This window comes from Phyllostomus hastatus, unplaced genomic scaffold (assembly GCF_019186645.2).
Source record: "Phyllostomus hastatus isolate PE091 unplaced genomic scaffold, TTU_PhHast_1.1 phas_contig_5, whole genome shotgun sequence".
Lineage (NCBI taxonomy): Eukaryota > Metazoa > Chordata > Mammalia > Chiroptera > Phyllostomidae > Phyllostomus > Phyllostomus hastatus.
Window position 1 is genome coordinate 708,378 of NW_025333897.1, and position 22,818 is coordinate 731,195.

Sequence of the window (22,818 nt, forward strand, 5' to 3'; positions counted from 1 at the left end):
AGCCACCCTCTGCCCACCAATCTCAGCCCTCCTTATGTACTTTGTTTAATAAAGACCCTAAACTGTAGATGGAGGAATCTCTTTGCCAAATAGAGGGGGAAGGAGAATCAGATGTGTGCACCTCTGAGGTAAACTTATTTATTTCTTGGCTGACAGGACTTTCACACCCATGCTCCTCCCAGCACCTATTATCCTGCCCAAGCAGCGGCAGCCTAGTCATAAGGGTGCCATGGCCAAAGGGGTTGGGAGTCACTTCACATTCCAGGCTGGAGGAGTGGGGGGCTTGGGGATACTAACCCCCACAAACCTTTGCCAGCAAGAGGCCATGACTCACCTCAACCCCAAATCCTGCATGCTGGTGGGAGGTGGCAATGCCCCCTTCCAGCTCTCCACACCTGAGAGGAGCATGGCCAGACAAGGCATGACACAGACCCCCGGCTCCAGTAATGATAACCCCCAAGTCACAGCCCCAGCCCTCATAACAGGGCGGCACAGGTCTCTCCTCCTCCTCCTCAGTCCTCAGCAAATGAGGAAACCCTCCACACCAGGCAGGACAGAGGCAAAGTCGGAAGCAGCAGCGGTGGCAGGGAAGGAGCAGACACTGAGACTGGTGGGCTGCTGGCTGGGCAGCACCGGCCCAGGGCTCTCCCGAAGTCAGGGCAAGCTTTCTGTCCATGCAGCTCTGCGATGGCCACTAGGTGGGCGTAGCTGGCTGAGATACAGGTACTTGGACACCTTTCTGTCCTGATGCTGGTCGGGGGGAGAGGGACAGGAGACAGTGAGCCATCTGGGAAGGGACAAAGAGGCCACAGAAAAGCTGGGGTACTGGGAGAGTGGCTGTCTAGGGAAGGTGGTCAGAGGTGAGAAAAAGGGGGCAGAATTTAGTAAAAGACTGACAAGGTGGACGAGGTGACTCAAGGCCTGGTGAGGTCATGGAATAAGAAGGACTTGAGGGAGGGGACACTGTTTGGGAAGCAGGTACCTAGCTGATACTTGTCTTTGGCTGCTGCTCGCTCCTTGGCATCAAAATACCAGACGGTGATGGCGTACCTAGGAACCAGAGCAGTGCCAGAGGGCAGTAAGAAACCACTTTTCTCCAGTTCCAGCCACCATACCCACAGTAACATTAGAGTCCACCCTCCAAGCCTGATTCTGTTCCCACCTAGACCCCCCGCAGTACTGATCACGTCGTAGTCATTCGGGGGGAGCACCTGGGAATATCCCAGAAGTATGGGTCATACCTGGTAGCATAGGCTGGTTTCACCTCATGGGGGTTCCGCCGGTCAGACCAGAAAATGAGCAGCCGGTCAAAGAGTGGCTCGATGTTGGCTACCACAGGCCGGCCCTCAGGGAAGATCTGTAGCAGGCCACCATGCACCTGAGGGCAGACCAGAGGATGAGGCAGGAGGCTGGCACTGCCTGACCCCCAGCAGCCCACCAAAGGCATAGCAACAACACAGATCACTCTCCCACCACTCAGCCTCTTAAAAATAAATGACAGCCCAGAGTCTGTATCCCCATGGAGATGGGCAGGAAGCTACTAAAGAAGACAGGAAATGGAGGGGAGGGTTCATCAGACCAGGGGATGGGCAGACTGTGCCATTCCCAGCGAAGAGCCAGGGGACAGACTGCCCCATCCGACTGTGGGCTGAGAAGAACCAGAGAAGGCCAGAAGCTGAGCTGGAAGTGGAAAACGAAGTGGATGCACAACACCCCACCTCCACCCTCAACCCCACACCCTACCTTGATGTCCCAGTTCTGATTCAGGTAATAGATACACGTGATGCAGCGCCCATCACCGTGGGGATTGTCAACGTGCCTCACGTACCCCAGCCCGTTGCCTGGGTAACACGCCACCATGGCCTGGCAGAGACAGATGGAAGTGGTTTATTGGAGCTAGGCAGAGATATTTGGGGAAGCAGCCATTACCTCCTCTTTCCTATCCTCCCTGCCCCTCATCTCTGACTCCTCAGGTGTCCTAGGCTCAAAGGCTCGAGCTCCCAAACGTTCACCTTTTTTAGCCAAGCCTCCGCCCACTGGAAATCTCAGCTCCAGGGCCTTAACAGCCCTTCCCTCACCCCACCCCCCAGATGCTGGCCCTCAGGGAAGGGGCCCAAGGAGGAACTTCATGTTTCATTTTTTAAAGATAACCGACCCCACCTCAGACATTTCAGCAGAATAAAGCCAGTGTAAAGGCTGTCTGGTGTGCAGTGGTGTGGCCTCACAGTCCTACATCAGGGGTTCTTGCCCTTGGCTGCAGAGTGGAACCACCCGGTATGCTGACACCCAGGCTCACCTTAGAGGTTCTAGTGTACTTGGTCTAAGATGGAACCTGGATTTTTTTTAAATCACCTGAGGATGTGTTTATTGATGTTAGAAAGAGAGGAAGGGAGAAAGAAACATCAATGTGAGAGAGAAACATCAGGTGGTTGCCTCCTGTATGTGGCCAGACTGAGGATCGAACCGTCTACGTAGATATGTGCCCTGACTGGAGATCAAACCTTTTGCAGTACAGGATGATGCTCCAACCAACTAAGCCACCAGCCAGGGCTGGAGTCTGGAATTTATTTATATTTTTAATCTTCACCCAAGGACATGCTGAGCTACAATGGCCAGGAATTCAAGGAGCCTACAATTTTTAAAGGTTTCCAAGGTAATTCTAATGCACAGCAATGTTGAGAACTGCTGCCCCTGACTACAAAGAGTCTCTACAAAGAGAACATCTGAACAAGTTCCAAAACCTACAGTGTAACTAGAATCTGAGATCTAATCTCAACTCCAAGGATAGCCTGCTGGGTAGCCCTCAATAGTCCCTATCACCTGAAGAGTCCTCAACTATCTAGTCTATAAAATGGGGCCAATAATACCTGCTCTGTTTACAGCAGTGGCGTTAACCCCTCTGAGAGCCTAACTCTGGATGTGTTGCTCCTGACAACACAGATCTAATAGGACTCATTCAAGGTCTTGGCTTCTGTGTGCACAGGTCTAGCCACAAGGTTCTCGCCTCCTCTCCCTGATGGCTGCCACTGCCCTGGCCAGCCCCACCCATACCGACGCCTGGCCTAGCCACTCAGGGCCTGTCTTCTCATCAAGAACCTGACAAAAAGGTGGATGTGGTGTGAGGAAAAGGGCCCAGGTGTCCCTACAGACCTAACACCCAGATTCATTTCAGAGTAGCCACATGAGGGAAGGTGGGAAAATGACTTAACTTCCTGCCTCAGGTTCCTCACCCATGACATGGAGCTGACAGCTACTTCGCAGGTTGTTGTGGGAACTAAACAAGATATAAATGGAAAGGCACCCAGCATGGTGCCTGCCACATGATAGAAACCCAAATCACAGGTTGAAATAAAGAGTCCCAGTCCTACCCTCTGCCCAAAGCCACTGGATGAGACAAATAAGGAAACACTGACATGAGGGCCCTCAAACTACTATCCAGCTGGAGACCATCTGTCTTGACACCCGGACCCAGACGGAGGCCAGGCCACTGCTCCCCACTAACACTCATCTACATCTGTGGGGCACAGTCCGGCAAGATAACCATGAGATAAACATTACTGATCAAAAAGATCAGTGTCTCATGCCCAAATAGCTTGCTAAGCACCCCAAGGCAGGCCTGGTGGACTCAATCCCAACACGTCATTCCCGGGGCTCACCCCAGCATGGATGTAAACCACTCTGCCCTAAACATGCGCACCTGATCCACCACTGCACCTGCCCTAGGACTGAGGCCAGGAGAGCTGCCCCGGGGTGAGGCCGCCCGAGAGTGGAGAGCACTATTCTCCCCAGCGGCACCAGGGCACAGGTAGTGAGCAGCCCCCACACCACCAGGCTCGGAAAGAGCCCCTTCTTTGCACTGTTCATACCCTGCACATGGGTCAGCACTCTGAGCAAGCACCTCACCAGGAAGAAAGAACACACTGTGGCCCAAGTGGCCTGGAATCAGTGAGTCACTGATTAGGGATGGGCAAGGCCTCCCAGTTAGAGTGAGAGCAGAGACTTTGCTGGTTCGGCATGAGGAGGGTGGTGTGAGGGCCTAACGCTGGGACCGCTTCCCAACAACCCATCCCCACACACAGCAGTCGGAGGCCTTTTCTTCACCTCTTCATTATTCAAATCCCTTCCAGCACCCAATGCATCCCAGAAACATACAAAATACAAAGTCCTGATCACAGCCTCCAAGGTCACCAACTTCATCTCCTAGCCCCTTCACTCTGCTCCAGCCTTTGGGGCCTCGTGACTGTTCTCTGACCAGACCAAGCTCATTCCCAAGGCCTTTGCACAGGACTGGAACATTCTTCCCCCGTCTTTTGTTATTCCCGTCTCAGGTCAAGGGGCACCTTGAGTACTCTAGCTGAAGGTACCTGGGCTGCTTTTCCACTCCACCCCTCAGTGTGAAATCAACACAAGTGCTTGTTTACCTAGTAATGGCCCCACAAGCAGTCCCATGGAAGCCCCGAGGGCAGGCCTGTCTCCCTGTCGCCCAGGAGGTAACTGCTGACTCAAAGCACTCCTCTGGGCCTCTGGGCCTTTGGGCCTCCATCGCATTCTGCCCTGGGCACCGTGCAGCAGGGGTACCCTCTGGATACTGGTATGGAATAGGACTTGTACACAAAGGCTGGGCACAGAAGCAGCCCCTTTAAGGCCACGCCCTGCCCCCACATACACACACCATAGGGAGTGGAGGGTGGAAGCGTACTCTGGCCCCAGAGAAGCATCTACTTCCTCCCCCACAAGGGAAAAGCACAACAAGCAAAGTGACATGGAAACATGGAAACTTGTTCCTCACCCTTCCACCTCAGGGAAGGGACAGCTGGGACCAGAGCCAGCAAACTGAAGAGTTAAAGGCTATTGGTGACAGTGTGCCCAAAGCCACACACACACACACCCCTGAAGCTGGAGAATGAGCCAATGACAGCAGGCCCCATCCCCAAGCTACTCTTAAAGGGGCAAATCAAGCCTGCCAGGCCCTCTCAGAGGTCCCTAATGCGTGAAGGTCAACCCTCTCCCACCTATAGGCCAACTGAGCAAAGGGACCAGGGAAGAGGAAGAGCTCTACTCAGAACCACCAAGATAGAGCAGGCTGTTGCTGGCCCTAGTCATACAGGTGATCAATGTACTCAACAACACTATGGCCACCCACCCCAGCACCCCACACTATCTTGCTGCAGAGCCTGGGGAGGGAGCCTAGATGCAGCCCTTTGAAGGCAGAGAAACCTGGAGTTGCTGTCTCATTGGGGCAGGGGAAGGTCCGAGAAGAACTCCAGTGATTGGGTGGCTCCTCCCCTCCCTTCTCAGTCCAGCCTGGCTTACCTCCCAGGGCAACAGAGGTCACCAAGGGCTAAAAAAGTGCCCCCCTCAAATCCTAGCCAGGGCCCTATCCCCAACCACATCCAAGGCACCAAGGAGGACAAGATCTGCTCTTCAACCCTCTTCTTCCCTCCAAAATGCTACAGACTAGCTGGGGACTTAACCTGGTTTTCCTACCCTGTGGATGAGCAAAGGCTCAGAGAAGTGTCCTGCCCTGGGCCATTCAGCCTTTGTGGTCTACCTCCTGCAAGGATAGGAGATCCTGGGGTGAAGCTGCTGAGCACCCTGTGACCAGGGAAACTCCCACTAATCTCTCCTGCCCTTGCAGGCCAGCCCAGGGATGGGCCCCCTCTGGCTCTCCAGCTATCAAGTAACAGGAGGGAGAGGGAAGTAGGACAAGTTCCAGCTGGGGTGGGGAGGACACTGGTCCTGGCCCCAGGGGAGCCGTGGTCCACAAGCCAGCTCCAGCCTGCAAGGGACGCTGCACAGAGGCAGAACCCGAGATGCGATCTGAGAAAGCAGGGAAAGGATATCAGGAGCACAACCTCATGCCTGAAGGGCAGAACACAGCCAGTGCCATCAGCCCCGCATCAGTGGTGGTGTGCAGCAGGCGCTCACTACAGAGCTTTTCCCAAATGACACCAAGCCTTGGACTCCAGGCCAGGGCCCTCACACCCCTCAGTGAAGAGCACTATTGTGTCAGCAGGCTAGAAAGGCCCTATGGACCACTGTCCTATGTGGAGCTCCTGGACCAGGTTCTTAAACAAGCAGAGCAGCTAGAGGCCCAGGAAACTCTGACAAACTGCCATAAACTCTAATCAAATCAGTATTTTTCTTAAGAAAATAATATAAAATGGTAGATTTTCAGAAAAGCCCAGGGCCTTAAAAAAGATTAGTAACTACTACTTGAAAGAAAAAGGGACCAAGATGAGACACAAAGGGGTTCAAGGAACAGACCATAGTCAGACAGGAAGGATGGAGAACAGAGACTAGGATGGGGAGGAATTCGAAAGATGCGGACATGACCTCCACCCCAGTCAGCAGACAGCCACCCAGTGCCACCCCCAGGAAGCTGCCCTTGATGCAGATGCCATAGTACGGCACACAGAGCACAATGCAGACCAGCACCAGGAGCCGCAGGCAGCACCTCCTCCCTCAGCCTGGCACTGGCCTCACTACTGCCACCCTCCCCCTCCTGCCTAGGAGACAACAGACAGACCAGAAACAGACAGGGGACAGGACAAACTAGATAGACAGGCCAGCAGATAGGAAGGGATGAAAGGATGGGGCAACAGGGACGGATGAAGGCAGGGACAGACAGGTGCGCACAGACACACAGAGGCAGAAACGTGTGCCTATCTACATAGACCCTTCTTGGTCTGGGGCCCATAAACAGACATCAGGAGGCTGTGAACCCCAACATGGCCCACGCACAGATATGGGGCTATGAACGTCAGCACCTCTCCTCGGGTTCTTCAAGAGGATCCCTGGAGATCAAGGAGCACTGTGGCTACAGGCCAAACCCCTGGTATATAGGTGCACAAGCTATGGCCCACAGAAAGAAAACACACAGAGCCCCAGAGTCTCCACAGGGAGTGAGAGCCCAAAGCAAATTCCATCATTCCCTCCACCAGAGCTGCCTAAATCCTTCTGTGACCCCAGAAGCATCTCCAAACCCACTGGTGCTAAGACCAAAAGGCATCCAACAAATGCGCGCTGGGCAGCCTTACCTTGGTGCGCCCGTTGATGACGTAGCCGCCCAGCCGCCCAGCGCAGTGCCGGATCACAGTGTCCACATGGGCCATGAGGGCCCCGATGCTTCGGCAGCCTGGCTCATGGCCTTCCACCCAGGCAATCTGGTCCCCACGGATGCTGCGTGGCGGGATAGCCCGCTGGCTCACTAGCTGCCCATCACGCAGGCGCCCGCCCCGCTTCAGGGCCTCTACCTCAGCCAACACACGGCTGCCCAGTGCTGCCCCCAGAAAGTTGTCCTTGACACAGATGCCATAGTACCGCATGCAGGGCACAATATAGTCCAGGGCCAGGCGCTCGGGTGCAGCAGGCAGCTCCTCCTCCCTCAGTCCAACACTGGTCTCACCACGGCCACTGCTGCAGCCTATGCCGCCCTCCCCCTCTTCCTCTGTTTCCTGGTTCTCCTGCCTGGCCCAGGGACGCTTGCTGGGTGCAGGCGCATCCCCACCATCCTCTGCCCATTTCCTCTTGGGGGCCTCAGGCCGAGCGCCCTGAGCTGCCAGTCGCTGGCACCCCTTGGTGACCAATGCCGCAGCACCCTCGCTCTGCAGTGGCCGCAGCTCGCCACCATCCTGCCCACCAAAGCCTTCTGGCAGGGGGCTGGTTGTGGTGGAAGTGGCTGTGGCTCTGGGGATCCCACTCCCTGCCGAGGCCTCAGCAGGTGCTCCTGGACGATGGTAGGAGGGTAGCAGGGGACATGGCAGGTACCTCTCCACCCCCATCCTGGACCGGCCAAGCTCCAAGGGCTCTGACACAGAATTCGGCAACTGAGGGAGAGCCTGACTCAGGGTCTGTGGCTGGCACGGGCTGTCCATGGCAGCAGCGTCTTCATCCCCCGAGCATGGAGGGCACGGCCCAGGCCCATGGTGCCACCCTCCTGCACTGCCTCCTCCTCCTCCACTTGATGCAGCCGGGGGCCAGGGCGGCCGGGCCGGGTGTGGGGCAGGGTGAGGCAGGGCAGGTGGCAGAGGCTCTTCTTGTGCCCCGGGGGTTGCTCGCTGGTCCCCAAGTCCTCTGCTGTCCCTAGGGGCTTGGGAAAGGACCTGTCAGGATGCCTGGAGGAAGAGAGAAAAAAAAGGGGATGTGCGAGGAGCTAGAGGCAAGCTGGCTGGTGGGAAGGGTGAGGAGTGGAAGGGCAGTAGAAAAGCAGACAAACTTGGCTTCTAAGACCCTAAAACCTGAGCCAACTTGGGGAGAGAAGACCCTGGGAATTCTGGGGGAAATCACTGACAGACAAGAGTCAGTGAGAGGAACAGATGGAGGAGTAAGGCTGAGATGACCCAAGACAGAACACTACGGTGGGGGCTGGAGAAGAGATCATCCTCAGACTGAGACAGACAAACAGAAAAGAGGGAGGGGCCTGAAGTAAAAAAGAAACGGCGAAGGAGTGGGGAGCAGAGGTGAATAGGGGTGATTTTCCTGGGGGTTCCAGAGAAGCAGGAGAGGAGGTGGGGGTGCACAGAGGAAACTGGGGAGTTCAGAGACAAAGAGAACAGGAGGGGTTGTGGAGGTGGGGTGGGAACAGAGACAGAAAAACAAATCGGAGAAAATCTGGGAGGGAGGGCCTGAGATGGTCCCGGGGTGGCGAGGTCGACTCTACCCCAACGAAAGGAAGCCTGTTGGGGGCTGACACACACCCAGACGGAAGGAAGGTCCTGAGACAGACAGACGGACGGAAGGGAGTCGCGGGAGGAGGGTGCACAGAGACAGAAAAGGCGGAGATGGGTTCACGCACTCGGGGAAAGGACTAGGGAAAAAAGCACCCCCCTCCCAACTCCTTTCGGCATGGGCACTAAGGCCCCGTCAGGACGCAGCGGGCGATGGAGGCAGGACCTAGGGGCCGCTAAGACCCCTGTCCCTCCCCTCCCCCTCCGCCAGGCCTGCGCTCCCCGCTGCCACCTCAACCCTCGCTAAAGCCGACACTCGAAGTGCCCTCGCGTGATCCCTCCCCCACGCCCCACCCCCATTCCCCCCTCCCCAGTGTCTCCAAACTCCGCAACTGCCAGCCCAGCGCGCGCCCCCACACCCTGGCCGGAACGCGCCGGCATCCTGACTCGAACACCTTCTCAATCCTGCTCCCTTCCCTTCCCGACCTCTCCTCACCGAGCTTTTTCCTCCGACCCCGGCGCCGCCGTTTGTGCCAGCCGCCCTGCGCCGCACAGCGCGCCATACCCCGCCCCCACCATCCGTGGTGCTCCGCCCCCGCCTCTCCCGGTGGGTACGTGACCGCGCCCGAGCGGAGGACACAGTGCGCAGGCGCCAGCGGGGCGGGGCGAGGACATTCAGAACAGTCCCAATTGAAAAAGGGGGGGTGGGACTGCAGACACAAGGCTCATTTGCATTCTACGCTCTGCCCTTTTTCCTCGCGAGGGAACACAGTAAAGAAACGGCTGAATCAGGGAAAGGGAGTTGTGCAAACGTTATGCAGACGACATGGGAGGGGTATGCAAATAAGGCTATTTACATGGACAAGCCCATCCCCTCACAGTGAGAACGCTGTGGAATGAGTAGCCGGATTGGGGTGTGGCCTGCATATTATTGGTGTAATTTACATGGAAAGCTCCGCCTTCTCGCAGATCAAAAATAGGAATGAGATATTGAGAAATGTCAGCACAGGTAGTTGAGAAATGTATGTAAATTAACACATCAATGATAATTTACACAAGGCATTTATATAACGGAGGGAAAACGTGAGAAGCATCATTGAGAGGAGGGAGAGTGCATTGAAAGGGATGTACAGATATATCATAAGCCACTCCTTCCCTGCCCCTTGAGACAATTGTGGGAGTCAAAATAAAGCAACCTAGGAAAGCTATTGCACAGAAGATATTTGCAGGATAGCCTCATGTCTTTTAAGCACCAAATTCTAGTCCTTCCTACTAGAAGTGGAAGGACTGTGCTGATGAGGTCATTTAAATGCCCCGCCTCCTCCACTTCAACCTAGGCTGAGCAGAGACTCAGGCCTCTTGGGTGTGGGTTAAAGCTGACTTGGGGGTGACAGAGCAGTTGGGAGTGTCTGGAGGGGACCTCACATGTCCTCAGCAGAGCATTTGGTGTGTGCGGTTCACCTACACAAAGATAACATGCCAGACTCCAGTATGCACGAGAGTCCAGGTTGCACAAAGGCCCACACAGTGCTGAGGGACACACACACAGAAAGGGTTCATGGTCACCCACAGGTGTATCAAAGGAGCCAAATTTACATCAAAACACCGAGACCTCAGGTGCACACATGCATACTCACACACACAAGTCAGACACTGCCTGGGATGTTCAGACATTAGACCTGCATAAGTATTACACACAGGCCTGAATTCTTATTCATGTTGTTTGGTGTCCCAAGCAACACCAGCCTCATGAATACAATCACTGAAAACACAGTCATCACAAACAACAGTGTTATACACACAAACAACACACATGCCTACAGATACCATTAATCATGGCACAAACACAGGGACATCCATGATACACATGCAGGTCTGCAGCGCACACAATCACAAAATGTGTACACAATGACAGACTCCCTCTACAACAGGCACCTGAGTCACAGAGTCAGCGTGTACCTCCACACCATGTCCTACCCAGAAACATGGCTCAGAACATCAGGACCCTTGATATTCTTCTATCAGGAACCTCTTCTGCCTCCCCTCCCTTCTGGCCACCCCAACATGATGGAGGCCAAGACACAGGTATAAACAATGCTTTATGGGGGTGGGGTGGGGGGGACAGGCCTCCAGGTAATAAATAACTTGTACTCACAATGGCAGGGCCAGGGGAGCTGGGGCCAAATGGCCTTGGTCTCAGGCTTTGGGAACTCTTTGAGAATGGTTAGGAGTTCAGGGAGGACAGGGGGTAGCCAAGACAGAGGAAGCAGCAGCAGGTACGGATTCCCCCTTCCCCTGTGGCTCAGTCTTGCCCCTCAGCCAGGCCCCACCAGGCAAGGGAAAGAGGAGAGGTGTCCGGGCAGCTTCTGTGGGGCTAGGGCAGGTGAGGGGCTCAGCCTCCAAGGGCCTGGGTCTGGACCCCAGCTGGAAGGACAGGGCTGGTCCTGGAGAACAGGTGAGCTGAAAGAGAAGTGTAACGTGAACTGGATATATCCTGGCTCTGTCCAGCCTGTGTATCTGTCTCAGTTCTGGGTAGCCTTCTGCCCTCCTATCTGTGCCTGTCTCTCCATACCTTTCTTTTTCCCCGAGTTTTTACATTATCTGTCTATCTTTCTATTTCTTATCTGCATGGAATTCGTGGCACTCTCTCTTGAGGGTTTCTCCCTGATTGTTTCCCTCAGAGAGCTGTGTCCTTGAGTCTGTCTCCTTGTGTCTAAATATCATATCTCCACATTTGTATCTCTGTGTCCTTCTACAGTCCTGGATCACACTGGGTCCAAGTTTCATCCCAGGGTTTTTCAAACTCAGGAGACACATTGTTAGTGGTTCTTCTTTGCTGCAGATAGCATTACCTGGGAGCTTCCAGAAATCCTGAAATCACTTCAGAATCTCTGGGGTGAGGCCCAGGCTTCAGCAGCTTTTAAAGCTTTCCAGGTGATTCCAATGTGCAGCACTGAATTAGTGGGGTAGGAAATCAGTTTGATGGGCCTTGACCAATGTTTTATTGAAAAAGAATAAAATGGAATACAAAGAAAATAATCAGAGTGCATCATATGTAATAATACTAGTCCACAGAAATAGAAAGCAGATGAGCAGGTGCCAAAGGCTGGGGGAAATAGGAGTGACTGCTTAACAGGTGTGAGGTTTCCTTTTGAGGCAATGAAATGTTCTGGAACTATACAGAGGTGATGGTTGTACAATCTTGTGAAAATACTAAATGCCAATGAATGATACACTTTAGATACACTTTAAAATGTCCATATTTATGTTATGTGAATATTGCCCCAATTTTTTAAAAGAATATTAGTGCTAGGAAAACATGTGTATTGGTTTTATATGTGTGTGACTATGAGATTAACGCATATTTCCTCCTGCAGGTGGCAGTCAACAAAGTTTGAAAAAGCATCATCTTATATTTGATTCCCTGAGGGCAAACCCTGAAACAGACCCTGTGCTAAGCCCTGGAGTTGAAGAGAATACACTCATCCATTTCTGCACAGCCAGAGTCTTTAAATAGACAAAAAGAATAAAAATAATAAACAGCCCTTGTTTATGAGTCTTTACCAGTGTCAGTCCCTGTTCTAAGCACTTTACATGAATTAACTATTTCTCTTCTCTCAACAGCCACAGAAGGCAGGTACTGTTACTGAGGAAACCAAGGCCCAGCAAGGTTAAATGATTTGCCCAGAGTCACCTAGCTACAAGTGACAGGGTTGGAGTTTAAATGCAGACAGTCTGACTCTGGACTCTGTGATCTGTCACCTCCTTTCCTTCTCAGAGGGGTAAGACAAACACTGTACAAATAATAAGTTGTGAGAACACAAAGAGGTGGGTCTCGCAAGAGGGAGTGACCCCATTTGGGATAAAAGTTCTTGCAGGAGTCATATTAGCAGAGGCCAGATGATGAGTAGGAGTTGGTGTAAGAAAGGAGGCAGGAGGCCAGGTGCACCCAGTGGAAGCATAGCAGATGGAAAAGCATGGAAGTGAAAAAGAGCACTGCCCAAAGAACTCACCCTGGACTCCTCTCTCTCAAATTCCATGTTCATTCATCAGGAAATCATGTTGGCCCTGCCTTCAAAGCATATTCCAGTATAACCCCTTTTCCCCACAGCCACTCTGGAGCTGCCAGTGGCTGTGAAGGGAAGTGGACATGAAGCACAGAGGGGAGAACTGGGAAGATATTCACACCCCAGAGAGGTAAGGACGGGACCAAATCCTGTAGGATCTTGCAAGCCTGTCAAAAAGTTTGAAACAAACAAAGGGCTCTGAAGAGAGGGGAGGAGGTTAGCAGGAAAGAGAGGGAAGGAATGGTGTTCCTGGCAGAGGGAACGGAATGAGCAAAGACCCAGAGAAACAGAAAGAGCTTCACTGTGGCTGCAGTGGCCTGAGAGGTGGGGAGAGATACAAGTCGAGGCAGGTGAGGGAGGAAGGGGCCAGCCCTACAGAGTCAAATATCAGGCTGAGGAGGCTCAGCTGTGTCCCATGGACCCTGGGAGCCATGAACAGTTTTAAGTAGGGGAGGGACAGGATGGAATGTGCTTTAGAAAGGCCTAGTGGCTACATCAAGAAGGGACAAGACAGGCCAAAGAGAATAGGGAGGATACAGAACTTATCAACATCTCAACACTTCCTCTGCCCCCACCATAGTCCTGTCCACCATTGTCTCTCACCTTGACTTTGCAGTAGCCTCCTCTCTGGTCTCCTAGCAACCACCTCTGACCCCCACAGTACCCCGCTACATGCAGTCAGAGGGACCCTATGAACACCTGAATCAGATCCTGTGGCTCCCATCCCACCCAGTGTTTAAGCCAGAGTCCTCCCTGTGGTCCAAAAGGCCATAACTAATCAGCCTGCCTCCACTTCTGACCTCATCTCCTGCTGTACCACCCACTCGACACACACACTCTACTCCACTCATGTTAGCCTCCTTAGTCTTCCTCACCCATTCGAGGCATGACCCTGCCTCAGGGCCTTTGCATTGGCTGTTCATTCTGCCTAGAACACTCTTCCCCAGGCCCTCATATGACCCCCTCCCTTACCTCTTTTGAGTCTTTGTTCAAATGTCACCTTATCAGTGAGGCCTTGCCTCATCATCCTGTTCAAAATTCCATTCCTCCACCTCCCACCCCTCCTTGCCCTCCAAAGCTTTTGTCTCCCTAACAACTATGTAATTTCTTATGTATTTGTCTGTCTCCTCCATGAAGGCAGGTACTTTTGTCTGTTTCACTAGTGACTTGAACAGAGCCTGGCACACAGTAGATGCTCAATAAATATTTGATACATTATGAATGGGAGGATCAGAGATCCAGGACAGAGAGCTAGCTACGGAATGGAAAGGACTTCCCTGTGGCTTTAACTCAAGTATTTTTGCAATTTTCTGTCTCCCTGTTTCTCTTGTCATCTTTCCTTTTCTGTCTCTGTCTCTGCTCCACATTCCCCCTTGCCAGGAGACCACCCCTGCAGTCCCTGAGTCCCCAGTATCCCACCTGGCTCCACAGGTATCAGCAGCCACAGGGCTGAGGGGCCACAGCCTGAGCACTCCGCGGCTGCCGCAGCTGGCGAAGGGAAGCATCACCGTACTGAATGCCTGAGCCCATCCTCTCAGGGTCGAGCTCACCTAGGTGAGAGGGGAGAGGTCAGGACTGGCCTCTTGGAAACCTCTAGCTCCTGCCTTCCATTCCCACTCTGGTCAGTCAGGCCTCACCTGAGTCAATCTTGTTCAGGATAGTGCGGGCACACTTCAGGAAAGCCTCTTCCACGTTCTCCCCTGTGAGAGCGCTAGTTTCCAGGAACATTAGCTCTGGGGGCAGATACTCAGAAGGTCAGGGCCTCAGAATGTCTCCATTCTCCTCTCCAACCATAACCTGCTGCCTCTCACTCTGTTCCTCAAATGTGCCACCTTTGCCTTTATTCCCTGCCTTTGTACGCACCATTCCTCTGCCATGAATGCCCTTCTCCCCACCTAACTCTTCCTTCATAGCTCCACTTATACATCTTCTCCTCCAGAAAGTCCTCCTTGACCTCTCAGAATAGGTCAGGTGCCTCCTCAGGGCTCCCATGGGCCCCTGTGTCTCCCCTCCACTGTGTCCTGACCCCTCTGGGCTGTCACTGTCTGGAAATGGGCCTGCCCACCTATTCCCCACTAGACTGAGATCTGGGCCCAAGCCTATCTTCATCGCTGTGCCCTCAGCACCAACTAGCAAGGCATAGGTCCACCAAAGTCCACCTATCAGTCATGTGACAAGGCCTCAGAGTAAGTTAAAAGCCAGGATCAAAACCTACATCTTTCTGAGGGCAAAACCTCCTCTAAACCTGGAGGTTGCAAACGAAGAACGTGGACAAAGCCTACATGGGCAGACATCTGGCCAACAAGACATTTTCAAATGGGTTTGTACTTGCATACCTTTTAACATGAGTGTGAGTCTTGTCCACTCCCCTAATGCCAGTGCCTGCTAACCTGAGGTCAACCCCATCCTATCTCCCTTATTCACAAAACATGCCTGTCCCTTAGGGCCATTAGAATTTGCAGTCTCTACCTTAACACCAATACCTTGCACCTCACCACAGTGGTTGAAACCTTAGCAGCCATCACTATCAAGTACCTGCTCCATCCAAATGGTGCTGAAGGCTTTCCATGAACCATGTCCCTCACCCATCACGCAGGATGAGAGACAGAAACACTGTGAGCCCCACTTTCTAGATGGGGAAACTGAGGACCAGAGCAGTCACATGGTACGCATTTGAATGCACACCTCTAAATGTCCACATTCCCCTGCTGGGCACAGCCATAGAGAGCCAGGAGGTCCATGGACCCAGTGGATTGCCCTCCGTCCCTGCAAGCCCACCATATGGCTCTCACCATTCTCCTGGGCAAAGCGGGAGGCTTCCAGGAAAGTGACCTCACGCTCAGGGTCCAGGTCCTTCTTGTTGCCACAAAGGATGACCACAATGTTGGGGCTGGCCAGTGTGCGGGCATCAGTCAGCCAGGCAGCCAGTGAGTTGTAAGTCTCCCGGCTGTGGAGAAGGGAAAAAGAGGGAGATGGGCACAGGAGTGGGGCTGCCCTGGCCCCACCCCACCCCACCCCACCCCACCCCTTTCATACACCCACCTGGTAATGTCATACACCAGCAGGGCTCCAGCTGCCCCTCGGTAGTAACTCCGTGTCACTGACCTGTGGGGCCAGGAGGACCCAGTCACCCCGGAGGCTGGGGTCTGTCCCAAGACTGCCCCCCTCTGCGGAGAGAGACTGGTGGTTCCAAGGCCCCCTTTCACTGCTGGCCCATCCCTCCAAACCTGGCATGGTCTGATCTCACTACAGTGCCTCTCTATCTCACAGTCTGTCTCCCTCAATCTCCATCTCACCTAGTTCTCTGTTTGCCTCTGAGTCTCTCCCTATCTTTGACTCTCTCTGTGTACCTGCTTTCTGTACTTCTTTACTGGTGTGTATGTGTCTTTAAATCTCTATTTCTCTGTCTGACTCTGGCTCTCTCATGCTCACTCTCGTTTTCCCAACCATTCATTCATTCATTCATTCAACATTTTTGGTCATCTCCTCTTTGCCCAGTCCTGGCCAGATGCTATGCAACTACATCTGCTTGTCCCTCTCCTGCTGTGTGGTCCTTTCCCAGTGTGGCCAACTGTTTGCATCTCCCTGTGTCACCATCCCGGGTCCCTCTGGAACTCATGCAATCATTCCATAAGCATTTAGTGAGCACTTACTGCAAACCCAGTTCATGTCAAACACCTGTCCTTCCTTTGCCCTCTCCCTGTCTTTGGCCTCTATGCACCTCACATAGTGAACTAACACATGACTATTAACTTAGCAGCTCTTCTTCATGGTTATATTCCCTTATTCTTCTCTATCTGTTGCTCAGACTCAGGGTTTCTATGTGTCTATCACCTTTTCCCCAGACATTTCCTGAGACATTCTGTGCACTGAGCCCTACTCTTTTCTCTCCCCTGCCCACCAACACAGAAAGATTTCTCCATCTCTCTGCTACATCTGTTCACTTCTCCGTCTCTGTCTCTGTCCTCTGTTTCCTTGCCTCCTTTTGCTTTATCTTCTTCTCTCAGTCTTTGTCTCTCCTTCTTTTTCATGTGTTCCATGCTCTTAGTCACTCTCTTTCCATCTCTACATTCTCATGCCCACCCCAAGTGTGTCTTTCTCTTCATACATGGTCTCTCTCCCTGGGCACAAGTCTCCCTCCATCCCTCCAGCCATGTGGCTCTAACTACCATAGACTCTCTGTGGCCTGTTAGTCTCTTTCTGGCTCTCTCACTCTTCATTATGCTTCTTTCTCCGTCTCTTTTCCTCTTTCTATCTCTGTCATACTCTCTCCAGGACTCCTTCTTTCTTTGGATATAAGTGCCTGCTACTCAGTTTCTGTCTCTCTCCCTCTGCCTTGCCTGCTCTCTGTGTCTCCTTGCTCCCACTGTTCAGTCCCCAAGTGTCTCTGCACACCTCTCTCTCCCATTTTCTCTCCTCTTTCCTCCCTCCCCCAATCCTCTCTCTCCTTGAAAGCCCAACCCACTTACCGAAACCGCTCCTGGCCAGCCGTGTCCCAAATCTGTAGTTTCACAGTCTTCCCTCCCACATTGACTACCCGAGATCCGAATTCCACACCGATTGTGTGGTTGGAGTCCTGTTTGACTGGGAGTGGGAGGGCAAAAAGAGGCAGTATAGAGGCTCAGAGGATTCCCTGTCCTCCAAGGCCTCCTCACCATATACAACCCCATTCTCATTGCTGGGGTGACTGAGGCTTAAGGAGGATCTGACATAGAGCATATACCATGGCAAGGACCAGACAGCCAGCACTGAAGTTGTACCTGCAGCCAGCCCTGCCCCTGCCCACCCCAACCACTGCCCACTTGCCCACACCATGCCCATGCCCACTGTTCAGTGCTCCCAGGATCACTCCCAGACACTCACATTTATTCTCAATGAACTGATGAAGAAGACATGATTTGCCAGTTCCTGCACTGCCAATCACCAGGAATTTGAAGAGGAAGTCTGAGCAAATGGAGCCAAAATCAGGAAAACCCAGGCAAAGAGAAAGATACAAGAGAAAATACAGAAACCAAGAGGCCATCAGAATTACAGGGAGAGAAACAGACGCCAGCAGAAACAAAGCAGTACATAACAAACAGCAACAGATAATTCTTATATAATGCTTACAATTTACCAGCCATAGTTCTAAAGTTCTTTACCTATATCAATAGGTCACTTAATCCTCAGGAAAACTCTATGAGGGAGATGCACCGATTATTATCCTCATTTTCCAGATGAGGAAACTGAGGCCAGAAAAGTTAACTGACTTGCCCAAGGCCCCACAGCTAGGCAGAGCTGGAATTCAAACCCAGGCCAACTGATTAGAGTCCAAGATCTTAGCCATTACATTGCTAAGGCCTCTTTTATCGAGGACTACAAGGAGGGTAAATGCAGACAACTGTAATTGAACAATAATTTTTTTAAAGGACTACAATCTTGCCCTTGCTCCTCACAGCTTCACCTCCTACCACTCTCTGACTTATTTACTCCACTCTAGCCTCTGGCTTTCAGTCTATTCCCTGAAGATGACAAGCTAGTTCCCACCTCAGGGTCTTTGCATTTGTTCCCTATGCTTTTCTCTATTTTCTGAATGAACGTAGCTCCCTCTGACTGCTAAACCAGTGCTCTTTCTACCGCACCCTGTCCTCCCACCTCCTATCCATCCATCGTGATTTTCCAATTCTAAATCCCTCCTTCCCCTCCCTCTATCCAAGGTCCCTTTCCAATTCTCAAGCTTAAGTCCCACCCTCTAATTCAAGGACAACTGACCCCCAACCCTATTTCAGACCTCTCAACCATAGCACTCCCAGAGCCCAGATCATCCCTTCAGGCATCTCTCAGCCCATAAAATTCCAGTCCTGCCATTCAGTCAGCTCCGCCCCGTCCACGCAGGCTCCGCCCCGACATATTAAGGCCCACCCTCTTCCTCACTGCCTATCCTGGTCCATCATGACTGACTCCTTCAAATCCCGCCCCAAACTATTAAACCCACGACCAGATCCTAAGTCTCCGCCAAAATCGATTAAGTTTAGCATCAGATCCACTAAGCCCCTCCCAGCATCCACCAGGCCCTACCCCATAATACCAGACCCCGCCCCCTAGCATAAAGTCCCGCCCCATTTCCACAGGCCGCATCCTTCCTGGGCCCAGACACCAGACTCCGCACCCCAGCTTCGGCCCACCACCCTCACCATATGTTTCGGCCATGACTCGGTCGCGGCCGCTTAGGGCCGCAATATGGCGCCGCAGCCAAGCCTGCTCCTCAGTTAGCAGCCGCTCCACTCCGGCTGCAGCCCCGGCTCCTTCCTACTCCCGGGGCCCGGGCCGCCACTTCCGCCTCCACCCGTCCCTGGCACTACCCGCTAGGCCTGCGGGATACCCGGCCACGCTCCGCAAAGGCAGGGATTGGTGGACTTGGCGGCCAGGGGGTGGGACAAAAGGCACAGATTGGCGGTGTGAGGGAACCAGCCGAAAGGGGCGGGACTAATGTGAGTGACTGGCGGAGCAAGTGGGAAGGGGCGGTGCAGAGACGCTTAGCGGAGCAGAGAAACGGATTTGGTCAAGAGTCCGGGGACAGAATGGACACTCCGCATTGGGTAGTAGCGAACCTGGGGGCGGACATACAGATGCAAAGAAAGGAGGTATGTGCAGAATTGATGAAGAGCCTAGCGAGTGCGATTTCTGACCTCAAAGGCAGGACGGATGAAAATTGGTATGATACGCTCAGTTTAACAACCTCCCACCTCCCTTTGCAGATAATCTTCCAAGAAAATTTTTGCTCCGTGATTTGTCTTCCTCATGATCCGATTAGCTTATTCCCAATAGTTCCACTGTCTTCCTTTGGTCTTCTAAACATCACAATCCCCTACTGTGCTGTTCAGATTATTGCATCTTCCCAATTCGCTTGTGTGCGATATCTAAATTTAGGAGCCCACCTCTGGAACCCAGGTTAGCAGAAGGCTTTTAGTCAGTGAAATTCTGCCTAGCAACCATTGACGTTTTTGCCATCTGTGGGTTGATTGGGTAGATTCAGGAACCCGGGGACCCATTTCCTTTATAGATCCCTACCACAAAGACCACAGAGACTTGCAGTTTGCATTTGGCTGATGTATTTGCATAAAGCTGGGGGAAAAAAACAGCAGGGACAGCGTTAGGCGGAGCTCACTGACAGTAGAAATCCCATTTCTGGAAAAGAGAAAGGAAAAACAGTGGGGACAAAACCAGCGGTCACACCACAAAGGACCTAGTTGGCTTTAGCAAAGACTGCAGCTGCAAGGACCAGGTTTGGCCACATTAACGCTATGCAAAATAGCTCAGAACCCTCTAATCTTACACCTCTCAACTGCAGCAAAACTTAGAAACCACATCCCATTTTGCAGATGAGAAAACTGAGGCAGAGAACTTGTCCCAGTGCACACAGCTAGACTGCCAGGGAGCCAAGGGTAGGAGCCTCTTTGCCCCTCACCGAACCCAGGGGTCCTCCCTCCACATCCCTGCCACCCGCCCCCTCCCCTCGGCACACTCACATCTGTCTTCACATCGATTTTGCCAGGTTTCAGGATCTGGTCCTCCCGTACAATGCTACCGGGGAAAAAGCCCAGGCGAGCAGCCAGGTCTCCATAGTAATCTCCCTGAACCTAGGGGGGAAAGAGTTAAAAGCCAGGGTCTCAGAAGATAGCAAGCTCCTGCCTGCCTCAGACCTCTAAACTAGCTCTTCTCCTTGATCTCCACAAGTCTGGCTCATCCTTGTCAATTACATCTCAGCTTAACATTACTTGTTCTGAGGCCTCTCTGACTGCCTGATGTAGTCAGTCACCCAGTCACGCTACATTAATTTTCAAAGATACCACATTTGCTGATATCTTTGATGGCTTCTCTTCTTCCATTAGAATAAAAGGGATTATTCAATGGTGTATCTTTGGTGTCTAAAACGGAACTGGGTACCATAGGAGGTGCCCTATAATTATTGCTAAACAGAATGAAAACATCACAATAGCACCCCAAACTCTACTTCAGTTCACCCTAATTTTCCCTTTAGGTGGAAAATTAGGGTGTACTCCCACCCTACCCCATACCCTTTCCTCTTCTGTTCTCCCAAGACTCACACTGCCTCCCCAGAAGAGCCGACCCCGGCCCTTCAGCTTGGAAAAGACATACACAACTTGGCCCCTGTGTATGGTCAGGAAACGGCAGTCAGGGGCCACGTAGTCCTGAAGGGCCACAGCCATGGAGATGGGGTCTGGAGAAGAATAGACAGGAATGACAGCATCTCCACACAGGCTGGCAGCCCAAGCCCCCAGCCCCCCCAGGCCCCAACTCTTACGGCTGCATTCCTCATCAGCACACAGCTTCCGGTCAGCAAGCTTGGGCATGGGGCGGCCCCCAATACTAGGTCCTAGTAAGGCAGACAGCAAGATGATACCGAGGAACACCCTGGACCAAGTCATCATGGACTATGAGCAAGAGTAACTAAGACAGAAATGGGGTCTCCAATTTCCTTCTGCCCTCCCTCTCTCCAGCAATACAAGGAAACCTGTGTTCTCGGTCTTGTCCCCGCCCTAAACCAGTCCCATATTTTGCCCACACCACATAGAGGTTGCTACCCAGCCTGAACCATTTCAAGGACAGGGTGAGGGCTGCCCACCCAAGGAAATGCCCAGATAGAACCAAAGCTGCTCAGGCCACTCCAAGTGACCACTACCCCCTCAAGAATTAGTGAGGCCCAGACAGGCAGGCTGATGATATTCAATTCCATCTTCTCGGTTACCTGGGTTGGTATTTCCTATGCTGAGGGACAGAACAGGCAGCCCTTTGAATGCCAGGAATAGCCCCAGCTCTCAAGTACTGAGTGAATGTTATGTTGGACCTCAGGCTAGGTGATACCCTGCCATGACTATTTATCCTCACCAGCCACTTCCTGACTGAGTGACCTAGGCTAAGCTATATTCTCCTCTTGGAGCCTCATCTTTCTCATCTGTAAAGTAGGGATAATAAAAGCTAATCATTATTTATAGTCATCATTTTTATTATGTATTTTTATTTTACTAACTCAAAGGAATACTTTGCATCACTTCAAGAGGGGCTATCATAACCCCATTTTATGTGGAAATGGAAGGAGAGCCTTAAGGAAGTTGTACAAGGTTACAGAGCCAGAAGTGGAGCAGCTAGATTTGGTTCCAGGCCCACACTGAGCTCGGAGTTCAGTTGCCCAAGGTCAGAATGAGAAAGTGGAGGGTTTGAATTCAAGTCTCACCTCTAAAACTGCTTCAAAGAGAGCACCACATGCTGAGATCCTTCTCCTGAGCATCCACCTCTTTTTCCAGGCATTCTTTGCCTCTAGGACAGCAAGTCCAAATTTTTTTAGTGGGGGAGAGAATGAACACACACAGGTTTTGGGAGGGGAAGAACTCATAAAGGGGCATATAAGCCATCTCTGCATACCCACACTCAGCACCAAGTACCATGAGAATATTAAACAGCTCTACTCAAATGTTAATTCCTCTGAAGGGTCTTTCTGGATCACCCAGTCCGTTGCCCAGCCTTACCCTCTCATCACTCCACAGAATCAGTTTTGATTCTATCAGAACACAGTGTTTAAAACTAGCTTGTCTATTCACTACTGCATATCCTATGCAAGAACAATATTTAGCATATAAAAGGTACTCAGCAAGTATCTGTTGAATTTACTGAGTGCCTGCTAAGTGCCTCGCAGTGCAGGTGTATGCAGGGAGGAGTGACAGTACAAACAAGACCATAGTACTAACATAGATTTTTCTTTACACAGGGAAAAAGACTCTTGAGTAGGTGGGGGAACAGCTAGGGAGCCCCCTATGCAGACAGCAGAAACCAAGATCTGCTGACCTCAGAACCAATGTGGTGGGTAAGATGTTTGCACATGCCATCTGCAATAACACCACGTATTTTAGTGAAAAGGGCAACCTCTTCCTGTTTCCAATCTTTCAGATCTCACAGGGAAAAAGTCTGCATTTGGTGCTACAAGTCTCATCATTTCACTGATGTTCTTCTTTAATGGAAGAGCACAGCAGGGACAGGCCTATGCTTACTTAGGCTTGGCAGGAAAAAGCATCCAGAGTCTGTAA

General features: G+C 52.2%; 3 protein-coding genes across 5 annotated transcripts; all 3 read right to left on the reverse strand.

Moving 5' to 3' along the window:
* Positions 1–124: 124 nt before the first annotated feature.
* On the reverse strand, positions 125–9,275 carry EGLN2 (egl-9 family hypoxia inducible factor 2). Its single transcript, XM_045846878.1, has 6 exons — positions 9,166–9,275; positions 7,041–8,117; positions 1,744–1,863; positions 1,242–1,378; positions 983–1,050; positions 125–750 (listed from the first exon to the last, which is right to left on the reverse strand). The coding sequence occupies exons 2-6, from the start codon at positions 7,875–7,877 to the stop codon at positions 695–697; spliced, it is 1,218 nt and encodes a 405-aa protein (XP_045702834.1). The 5' UTR covers positions 7,878–8,117; positions 9,166–9,275; the 3' UTR covers positions 125–694.
* Positions 9,276–9,715: 440 nt separating this feature from the next.
* Positions 9,716–19,096, reverse strand: RAB4B (RAB4B, member RAS oncogene family). The gene is made up of 8 exons (XM_045846686.1): positions 18,910–19,096; positions 17,600–17,680; positions 17,206–17,320; positions 15,779–15,841; positions 15,529–15,683; positions 14,374–14,469; positions 14,156–14,286; positions 9,716–11,129 (listed from the first exon to the last, which is right to left on the reverse strand). Exons 1-7 carry the CDS (start codon positions 18,923–18,925, stop codon positions 14,171–14,173), a joined length of 642 nt encoding a protein of 213 aa, XP_045702642.1. The 5' UTR covers positions 18,926–19,096; the 3' UTR covers positions 9,716–11,129; positions 14,156–14,170.
* A 723-nt stretch (positions 19,097–19,819) lies between these two features.
* On the reverse strand, positions 19,820–22,487 carry MIA (MIA SH3 domain containing). Of its 3 annotated transcripts, none has more exons than XM_045846689.1 (5): positions 21,972–22,487; positions 21,042–21,113; positions 20,824–20,957; positions 20,245–20,355; positions 19,820–19,903 (listed from the first exon to the last, which is right to left on the reverse strand). In XM_045846689.1, exons 2-5 carry the CDS (start codon positions 21,088–21,090, stop codon positions 19,880–19,882), a joined length of 318 nt encoding a protein of 105 aa, XP_045702645.1. In that variant the 5' UTR covers positions 21,091–21,113; positions 21,972–22,487; the 3' UTR covers positions 19,820–19,879. The 3 variants fall into 3 exon arrangements, with proteins under 3 accessions (XP_045702645.1, XP_045702644.1, XP_045702643.1); XM_045846688.1 differs by having other exon boundaries at positions 21,042–21,151; XM_045846687.1 differs by lacking the exon at positions 21,972–22,487 and having other exon boundaries at positions 21,042–21,689.
* Positions 22,488–22,818: the final 331 nt, after the last annotated feature.